The 11,061-nt window shown below is 34.9% G+C and overlaps 1 protein-coding gene across 1 annotated transcript; it reads right to left on the bottom strand.

The window, feature by feature from the left end:
• Nucleotides 1–417: 417 nt before the first annotated feature.
• Nucleotides 418–10,944, bottom strand: LOC133204370 (RNA exonuclease 1 homolog). Its single transcript, XM_061340087.1, has 15 exons — nucleotides 10,778–10,944; nucleotides 7,582–9,509; nucleotides 7,302–7,379; nucleotides 7,076–7,186; nucleotides 6,583–6,750; nucleotides 6,279–6,413; nucleotides 5,868–6,114; nucleotides 5,225–5,374; nucleotides 4,960–5,073; nucleotides 4,764–4,837; nucleotides 4,456–4,569; nucleotides 4,246–4,361; nucleotides 3,670–3,808; nucleotides 2,664–2,784; nucleotides 418–2,375 (listed from the first exon to the last, which is right to left on the bottom strand). Exons 1-15 carry the CDS (start codon nucleotides 10,881–10,883, stop codon nucleotides 2,278–2,280), a joined length of 3,699 nt encoding a protein of 1,232 aa, XP_061196071.1. The 5' UTR covers nucleotides 10,884–10,944; the 3' UTR covers nucleotides 418–2,277.
• Between the last annotated feature and the right edge of the window lie 117 nt (nucleotides 10,945–11,061).

Genomic DNA, 11,061 nt, shown 5'->3' with positions numbered 1-11,061 from the left:
TTTGAGTTACAAAGAATTTCTCATTTCATAATTATTGCAACATTGTTCATTGAAATTCCATATTAATCAAAAAACTACCTGTATATATATCTTGATGTTTTTTTTTGTTTTTTTTTTTTTCCAAAAAATTTACTCTCATAAAAACTAATGAATCCACAGTAGCTGAATCAGAAGAGTAGCTATGTGATTTTCTTTTTTTTACAGACAAATGGGTTGACAGACCACACTCACCTTACCTATAATAGCAGATATGTCTTCAACCAGTTGAGCTAAAAATAGAAAACTTGCAACTGAAGAGACCAAAAAGTACATTTCCTCTTATTTTGAAAAAGACTACTTGGGTCCACTGAACAACTTTAACAGCAAACATTCAATTTGTTTTGCAGGCTGACTAAAAACAAAACAAGAACATACATACACATATGGCTCAAAAACTAACAACTTTATTAGCATAATGATGCCCATTATTATCTGACACAACAATCTCTTTTGAATTTACAAGATAATATTTAAGCACATGATTAATCTCAGTAATTTACTGCACCAGATACAAAATTACACAAACAATAACACAATCACATTCCATGTGTCGCTCAAACACTCATGCTTCCTTCAACTAAGACCTCGGTGCTGATAAAATTGCACTGTTTTATTTTAACAAGAATATCCATGATTTAGGGTTAAAAAAAAATTACTGTAATATTCTCAGAATAATTAATGTATCAACTAAATGTGAACTTAGAAGAACCAAACAGCTAAGAAAGACACAATTTAAATCATATGCAGGTAAGCATGTATATGTATATGGCACAGGTGCATTAAATGCCTGCATGTACAAGTATAAATAAAGTTATATTTAAAGTGAAAGAGAGGTAGTATAGATTATTACAAAATACAAGCAAAACAGAAGTTATCCCATTGGACCTATCAGAAGTGTTGTATCTAAATAGAAACAAGAGGCCCATGGGCCACAGCGCTCACCTGAGTAACTTTGGTCTTGCTGTTTTTCACCTGATTTCTCTCCCCCCCCCTCCGTAGTACTTATTGTGGCCCCTCCCTACCCCAGGGGTCATGATTTGAACAATTGGAATCTACACTACCCCAGGATGCTTCCAAGTAAGTTTCAGCTTATCTGGCCCGGTGGTTCTTGAGAAGAAGATTTTAAAAGAGTTTTCCTATATATTTCAATATAAAACTTGGATTCCCTATTGTGGCCCCGCCCTACCCCCGGGGGTCATGATTTGAAGAATTTAGAATCTACACTACCCCAGCATGCTTCCACATAAGTTTCAGCTTTTCTGGCCCAGTGGTTCTTGAGAAGAAGATTTTTCCTATATATTTCAATGTAAAACTTGGATTCCCTATTGTGGCCCCGCCCTACCCCGGGAGTCATGATCTGAACAATTTAGAATCTACACCACCTTAGGATGCTTCCAGATAAGTTTCAGCTATTCTGGCCCGTGGTTCTTGAGAAAAGATTTCTTAATGACCCCACCCAATTTTTGTACTTTCTTGATTATCTCCCCTTTGAAGGGGACTTGGCCCTTCATTTTAACAATTTAAACTCCCCTTCATCCAAGGTTGCTTTGCACTAAGTTTGGTTAAAATTGGCCCAGTGGTTCTTGAGAAGAAGTCGAAAATGTGAAAAGTTTACAGACGGACGGACAGATGGATGGACGGACAGACAGACGGACGGACAACGGGTGATCAGAAAAGCTCACTTGAGCTTTCAGCTCAGGTGAGCTAAAAATGAATTGCACAATTTTTTTTCATTTTACAAATTGTTCTTGTTTTACTTCTAAGAATTGCAAAAGGAAGGAATTCTCCATACAATAACACCATGCTCCCAGAGAGTGAACAATATATAAATAAAACACTAATACTGTTAAGTACTATACAGTTCAATATCACTACATTTAACACAAAGATCTTCCCAGCATTCTACATGTATACATCATTATTTCTATAAGATCCTGCGAGTTAATACTGACAACAATCCTTATTCACTTTTCTTTCATTTTCTGTTCTAAAGCCTACCAGTTTCATGTGGCAGTTTTTAGACTGTTTATAGGAACAATGGCATTTTTTCAACTGTTTACAGATACTACAGCTGTTTTTTTGACTGTTCACAGAAACTGTGGCTGTTTTTCGACTGTTTACGGAAACTGTGGCTGTTTTTCGACTGCTTACAGAAACTGTGGCTGTTTTTTAATTGCTTACAGAAACTGCAGCAGTTTTTTGACTGTTTACAATCAGTGAGATTCTATTTTACAGGAATCAGCTACATCTTGGTTCTTTTCGAGCATCTTCTTTAACACGCCACTGCATCAACTCCATACAGGAAATGGCATCCTCTTGACTGTCATGGCCTCCCACTATTAGACAGAAGAAGAACAACATTAATATATACTGTAGTGTGTTTGTAATTATTTAAGTCACATTTTAAAGAAGATGTTAATTGAAGTAATAATTTAATGTAAGTTTCAGGTAGAGACAATCATACTGCTCTCTGGAATATCTCTGAATTTTACAATTTTTATATTCCTACATGTACATGTATCTTAATACGATAAAATTTGACACCCAGTGCATGCTAATTTTTTACATTCAAATAAATTAACCTTGAATATTACTGGTTCGTGTTACAACCATAACAGACTTACCATCGTCTTGAATAATTTTCTTCATATATTCTGCCATCAGTGTTTTGAGGGCCCTTTTATAGGGAGGCCCAAGGCGATGAGGAAACACTACTGATGTATCTACCACTGTATCATGTATAATCTGAAAATAAAACATAATATGCATTTTCATTGTCCATCAGATACTTTATTCAAAATAAAAATTGAAGGAAAAATTATTTACTGTCATTAATACTCCAAATATTTTCTTATTAATTACACCAGCTGGTTATGTGTATTTATATGTACATTAACTGAAGAAGAGACCATGAAAAAGTCTTTAGATGTGAAAGTCTGTACACACTGCATGGCAATAAATATTTCGCCAACGATTAATGCATAGTGTTCAGTTGAATGGTGGCGTGAGAAACATTCCCTTATCTTTCATACCATAGGAAATGAGTATTCTAAATGACTTGTGACATGACCTTTCCAATGACTTCACTAATTTACATGTCGACTTAAGAATTATCAACTAATCAGATGAATTTGCTGCAAATTGAAATGTTGGAAATTGTTACCAGTCACAACTAAAATTCTGAATATAGTGGACCTGCAGGTAACAGTCTGAAAATATTACTAGTTAAAACCATAATTGTGGGATTATTTTTTATCATTATTATATGCTTTTCTAAAGACTGTTTTGCCACTTCTGTTTATCTTCTGATTTTTTTTTTTTTTGTGGTTCCTTAGGGTTTACTCGCATTTTCATAATTTAATCAAAAAATTTAATACAAAATATTTTAAAACAAAAAAATATGTATTTTACTAAAGGCAAAAAAATTTCGATGAAAATCTCTCTTGGGGTAAATAGAGAATGTGTAACAATTTCATCCATCAGCTGTTATTGATCATAATGATCTGACACAAAATGCAAAATATTTTGATACATTAAAATGATGTGGAAAATGTATTTAAGACAACAGTATTTCACAGAAAATGTATTTAGAGGTGAAAATGACCTTCACTGGAAGACAGTAACACTGACCTTGACAGCTGCAAGGTCACTTTCCAGGCTGTGTCCAATCAGAATGGTTTTCTCTGTGAAGAGACTGAGCAGAACTGCCTGGACATCCCTGATGTTTGTAGTTACTTCAACCATATCATCCTTAGTGATCCCACTAAACCTGTCAACAAGGATAACCAATTACAACATGACTTAATGAACCTGTATACAAAACTAAGGTAACTCAACAACAACATGGCCCACTAAAACTTTGGATAAAACTAAGGATAACTAAACATAAAGCAACATAGTCCCAGGATATGGCCAGGATATCACATATTTAAAGTAAAGAACTGTTAATCTAGCTACAAAAACATTAAAAAATGCATAACAAAATACTCCTCTACATGGAATCAAAGTTATTGTGTCTTCTTCTACAAAACTAATTTCAACTGAATTGAATGAAAATTTAATTTTTCCTTTAGTACTGACATAGCCTTCATGCAAACCAAATGTGCCTATATGAGCTTCAACCTTCCTACACTGAAAAAGTCAACTAAAAAATCATACTTGTTGCTTATCATTTCAACACACCTACAAATCAAAATGGACTAGTACCTTGTGTTGTAATCTATGATTTTTCTATCTGGTCTCACCAAGGTCTCATATACTGAGTTGTTCTCACAATCTGTCACAGTAACTCTAGCGAGCTCCACACCACCCTGAGTGTACACCTAAAACAAAGAATATTTGTACACAGTTACTATAATCTTTACATTATAATCATGAATTGTAAATAAATATCTCGGGGTGATATGATGGCCTCACCATTTCACAGTCCATGGCATACACTCCATAATCTCCATCAGGGACGGGGGAACACGGGAGGGTCCTCATGTAACCTGTACGATTCTCCCACTTGTTTGTCTCATGAACATGGCACTGCAATAAACACTTCCAATATCACTAATAGTAAATGTTGGCAAGAGATCAGTGATTGTAATAATTTATATGCAAACTTTAAGGGATTTTTCCCTTTTTTCAACAACGTTTAAAGCAGTATTGCATGAAAAGTCTTCAAGTCTTATGAAATTGTTAACTTGTACACTACAGGTTACAGAACTTTAACGGTGTACCTTAGCAATTTGACAACCTTCTGTCCCTAAATCCCCTTGACAACAAGTATATCTAGTTTCAATATACCCAGCAACTGAAAGAGAAAGATTATTCCAATTAAATTTTGTTTTACACCATAACATTAAGTTAAGCAAAGTAATGTAACCATTTTTAATGATGGTCATATTAGCACTGCCTTTATAAAACGCCCCTCACTTTTCTTTTTCCAGGCTTTCCCCCAATGATAACTACACTCCTCCTGATGTGCATATGTCCCATTTGGAAACACCATAAATCGCTTCCCGCATCGCACACAAATTTTCTCATACGCTGAAAATAACCATGTCAAATTTAATGCAAATTCCAGGTGTCAAAATGATGATTAATATGAGCCTGACATATATGTATGGGCAAAGGGATAGGAGAAATATTTTTTTTTTCTATGTTATTTTTGGAAATCTAGCAGATTTTTTTTACTTACTTTTAAGTTTGGCACTATTCTGTTCCTGTTGGCTGACTGTGTATATTTTGGCTACTGAGCTGTTCTCACTATCTGGTCGGGGAAAGCCGTTCTCCTGAAGCTGTTCCTCTGTCATTATGTACCTAGCAAGTCTGTTATAAAATTCACTCCCTGAAAATTGAAATTAAATCTCTGCTGAGACTGTAGCTCAGGGCAAGCTTAATTTAAAACTAAAATTTTTTTTATTTCTCCCCAAAATACTTGTTCCTTCACATCCTTTTGAAATACATGTACATGCACTTGAATGGTTTCTTCAGTTCTTTAGGAATTATAGTGTCACTTTTTATTAAATTTTAAAAAATCAATACATATACAATTACATGTATGTAAAAGTAGCATTTAAAATTATTTATGAATTATTCTAAGTGACCATGAATACTGCGTTCATTGGACAGAGTGAATTATGCTAATTAAACCTGGTCTACTTTTGTACCAATGAAATCAGACCAGACTGAGGAATGCCAATTTCAAAAATTGTTTACATAGAGGCAAGCACATAAAATGTATGACAAACAATACCAATAAGCAATTCAATCAGTAGTGCAAAAAAGGACAAAGATTTACAGAGTAAATTTTGTTGTCCAATAACCAAGGTAAAATGTACCTTTGAAGTTTTCGATGGGTCCTTTTGTTGAGCCCCCTGATCTGTTAAGAGTGTAAGTTGTCTTGGTTGCATTTTTGCCTCCTAACACTGCTTCATGTGACATTTTCAGAGGGGAAGTAGGTTTTGTTGGAGAAGCAGTAAGCTCTGCTGCCTCTGTTCGAAGTCTTTTGATTGTGTTACATGCAACATTAAGGTAGACATTTTTGTTACTGGCTCTTTTGTACACTGAGAGTTCTTCCTCTAAACCCTGTCAGTAACATAATAAAAAGTATATTGTATGGTATTCTAAGTGTATTCTCATTATGATTTAGCATATATATACAGAAACAAAGACCGTTAGGTCTGCCTAAACACAACAAACACTACAAGTGAATAAGCATATATTCTAAATCTAAAGTGAATAATAAATACCCTCTTAAAAGCATCCTCTTCATTATTATAAAGAGGCAGACATTCATCAATAATTGTGTTGAGATATCGCTGCCTCACACTGATTGGGACCTTGCTGCCATATTCTGCTGGAATCGTTGGCCGCCTTATATTCTTCTGCAAGAAGAAGGTTCCAATTTGAAATCACCATTCTTTCCATATACAGAGAGAGAGAGAGAGAAAGAGAGAGAGAGAGGGAGTGGAGGAGAGAGCGAAGAAGATAGAGAGAGAAAGAGAGAAATCCATGATTTTTTTCTGTCTTGGTTTGATATAAGGTTTATCTTACCACATTAGGTACATGAGCTGTGCGTTTCTCCGTTTTGGACGCCGTGGAGACAATGGTTTTACCATTCACCCCTTTGGTCCCCTCTCTCCCATTCTTTACTTTCTGATTTACGTTACTTTGATGAGCAACCCTCTGTTTTCCAGATGAGGATGATGTTGAAGCTTCCTGCTGTTGTAAAATGTAATAAAAAATTAGCATCTAAAAAAAGATTTAATTTTTTAAATAATTTTTCAGCCACATTTTATTGGTTCAATGGTATTCCAAACATCTGCTTTCATGAAAATTTATGAAATCTGAAATAAGGTATAATTCAATGCTGGCTTTAAACAATCAATTTGCAAACATCAAGCTACCACTTAAAACACCAACCACTTCCTGGCAGTCAGTATAATTACATATAATTAGCTGAATCATATTAACTGGACCACCATGAAATATCTTTAACTCTGTACATTAAGATTACTAGTATTTAATTATTCAATGTTGAACTTACAGATCTTCCAGCCTCTTCTTGGGCCTGTTTCTGCATCATAACAAATCTGTTGTGCATGATCTGAGCTGGGGACAACTTAGTATGGGGTTTCTCTGGAATTTTCCTCGTCACCTATAAATTATTAATCAACAGTTACAATTATGAGTACCTCTTACTTCAAATAGCATCTTCATGGTTGCATGATTTGAATTCAGATAAGAGTATGATAAAAGTTGATGTCACATACCTCTTTGCTTCCTTTGTGGGCAGTCCTCTTTTTACCTGGGATACTCACACTCTCAGACTGATCAGTTTCACTGATACTCTGAAAATTAATCCAAATATAAATATATAAACATATATATACAAAGTGGATTGGTGTACTGAACTTCATAATATCAATAAAGTTAATATCATAAAATATTCTGCATCGTTTAACATAAGTTTTTTTGTTAAAACTTCGTTTTTCTCTGGATGTCTACAGCACTTTACTTTAACATGATCAAATAACTTCAATGCATATTTACCCTTTCACTTCGACTTTTTTTCTTGGGTGATGGTTTGGAGACATTACTTTCATTATAAATCCTCAGACATTCCTCGTACGGATCTTCCTCCTCATCACTGATTAGAGGAGGAATATCATCCTCATCACTGTCCACACCAAACAAGTCTAAATTGATATCTAGTATCTTCCTTTTGGACCCATTACTATCCAATGAAACTGATCTATCCCTTTTCTTGTTCTCTCCTTTCATGGAGTCCTTAGAAGTCTCCTTTGAACTTTTTGATCTTGATTCATGTTTACTATGCCCACTGGATTCATGTTTTTCACGCACCTTCCCAGATTGTTCTTTCTTTTTGTCACCAGAATGTTTATGATGGTCTTGCTTAGTAGAACTTTTATCACGTGCCGAATGTTTACTGTGCTCATGTTTTTGTTGTGAGGAGGAGGAGGAGTGCTTTTTTGGGGTCTCTTTTTCACTGGATGATTTGTGTTTGGAGGAGGATATGTGTTTGGAGGAGGAAGATGTAGAAGATTTGTGACGAGAGTGTTTGTGGGATGATTTGTCGGGGGTGGAGGAATGAGAGGAGCTTTGTTTCTCAGCTGGCTTTGTGGAGCCTTTTACAGAGGATTTGCTTGAAGATGCCCTAGATGAGGAATTTTCTCTAGATTTTGAGGATGAACTGTGTTTTGAGGATTTTGATGAGTCAAGTTTTGTACTGGCTCTTTCTTTATGTGAATGTCCATTTTTCTTTGTTTCATTACTGACAATAGATTTTGATGATATTTTTTCATGATTTGAAGAATTTTCCCTTGTTCTGACTTTTTTGGCATGGTCTTTTGTTTCAGAGCGAGACTTTTTCCCTGACTCTGATAACTTCTTCTTTGTATCACTTGAAGTTTCATTACTGTTGTTGTCATGATCCATAACTGGTAAAAGCAAATTTTCAAACACTTTCACATCAGTAATTATGGAAGGTTTCGATGAATCTTCCTCCTTGTCGTCAGAACTATCATCATCTTCCAGTGTTGGAAGTCTAATTTCTTCTTCTTCATCATCTTCGCTGAACATTCCCATTTCTCCATCATCACTTTCATCTTTGTCATAGTCTGGCATTGCTTCTTCTACATCTCCTTTGGCTCTTTTGGCAGGGTGATTGAATTCTGGTGTGGTGGGGTCATAGGTAAAAGTTCTTTTAATAGCCATTGGCTGAGAGGGTTTAAGTAAGCATGTTGTAGAAAAATTACTCTGTGGATCATATTCTTGCTCATTTTCATTTTCCAATGTGCCTGCTTGATATTTGGAGAGACTAGGTTTTAACTGATTGATGGGAGTGGGGTTATATTCGGGGAAATCTTTCGCTTCTGGGGTATATGTTTGTTTGTCAACAATGTCAACTACTGGTTCACCAGTGTACTTGTTTACTTTATGAACAGGTTTGTGTATTTGTAATTTTGGTCTTTGAGACTTAAGTGACTTTTTATCAGTTGGTCTGTATTTCTTACAATTTGAATTCACTTCTACTGTGTATTCATTAGATGGCTGGGTTACCATTTGTCCCCCATCATAATTTTTGTCTGTTGGATTATACTTCTTGCAATCTGAATTCACTTCAACTGTATATTCATTTAATGACTGAGCCACCACCAGTTCTCCATTATAATTCTTATCTGTTGGTTTGTATTTTTTACAATTTGAATTCACTTCCACAACATATTCATCTGATGACTGGGCCACCATTGGTTCCCCGGTGTACTTGTTGACATTATCTTGCTCCTGTGACACCTGCACATCTGTCCTTTCTGGGGTTGGAACCTCTGGTTCCCCGGTGTATTTATTTACTTTAACTGGTTCCCCTTTTAAACCAGATGGTCCACTTCCAGTTGTCCAGTTACAATCAATCTGTGCATCTGAATATCCACTGCCTGCAGCTTTACTTTGGGGCTTCTCTGAAAGATAAGAACACCATTTGTATTTGGCTATCGAAACGTTTGACATTGTATTCCTGATTGACATACATGATAACATCTCAACCAAGTAGAAATTTTCTATTCATTTAAATGGAGAAATGAAGCTGCATCACTCAAAATGAAATGAAGGTATTAATCAAATTTACTCCTAGTCTCTAAATGAGGCTTCTTTTGAGCAATATTTCAAGTTGTGCCAGTTGCTAATTTAAGAAGGAATCTTTCAACAGTCAGCAAATATTCAATAACAGGCCTAGATGATTTTCAAATTCATGTGGCTTCCAAAATTTACTGCATAATCTTGCTTTTTTAAACATTCTTGATATGACTCTCCCAAAATACCAAAATTCAGATTTTGAGAATTTACCTGTTAAATCATAATTTACTGAGCAATAAACAGGTCCGGCACAATTTCTTGATTTAGCTATATAGCTTGAAAAAGCTATATAGCTTTATTAAGCTATTCAGAATAGCTTGATTTAGCTATTTTATCACACTTTTTTCTTAAATGTGTTATTTTCTCAGCATGCACAAAAAGTCGCACCTTGGTGCAGTGATAATATTCAACCTTGAACTCTTCTGAAAATAATGCATGTAAAAATCACTCATCAAATTACGTCTCCTTAAGAGACTTTGTACTCCAAGTTCTAAAAGTTTTGGGGCTATATAAAGCAATTGATACAGTTACTTCTTCATTGAAATTATAAAAGAGGCCAATTATGGTCAACAAGATAATTGATTGGTAATAATTCAGTACAATGAGAAGCAATCATACTTATCCATGCCTCAACGCACACAAGGTGGTCTACAGTTACTCAAACAATGGAAATTCATCTTTTGCTTAAAAGTATTCAAATGCTGCAATGTTAGAACCATCTTTGAATTAGGTTGTTGTTTTGATAGCCCATAGTACATATATGAATAGTCAAATACTTGCGACTTTTTGTCTATTTCTTACAAAACACATTTTTCTGAAAAACTGCACATAAATAGCTTTATCAAGCTATTTTGAATAGGTTAATAAAGCTATATAGCTTTTTCAAGCTATATAGCTAAATCAAGAGATTGTGCTGGACCTGATAAACATGAAACTTGACCCCCTTCTAAAATATCTAAATGGCAATTTTTGTCAATAGCATGGTTTTCTGAATTTGAGATAAATTAATACAGAAAGATATCAAAGCATATCATTTATTATTTTAAGACACTTTTTCCACCGAAATATACAAGAAAACAAGTCTTTCTGCTACCTTCCTCTGTCTTCACATGTCGGTAGTGGCAATATGGACGTTCACAAAGTCCACTGGCGAAAAAAGGACAGTTGAAACCGCGGAAATACCCCCCGCTGGAGAACATGTTTTTCTAGTAAGCAAATACTTGCACATTTGTGAGAGAAATAACGTAAGAAATATATTTAAACCCCCTACATCTCAGCTACATGACAGTTTTCACGACAAATGGAAACAGTTTTTTGAGGCGAACCACAGTTTCGTAAATTTCATTTCTTTTTGTGTAAATCTTAATTTCTTTATTA

This window comes from Saccostrea echinata, unplaced genomic scaffold, assembly GCF_033153115.1.
Source record: "Saccostrea echinata isolate AGI-Se365-2 ecotype Australia unplaced genomic scaffold, CSIRO_AGI_Sech_v1 ptg000053l, whole genome shotgun sequence".
Classification (NCBI taxonomy): Eukaryota; Metazoa; Mollusca; class Bivalvia; order Ostreida; family Ostreidae; genus Saccostrea; species Saccostrea echinata.
This window is presented reverse-complemented; position numbering and strand designations above follow the sequence as displayed.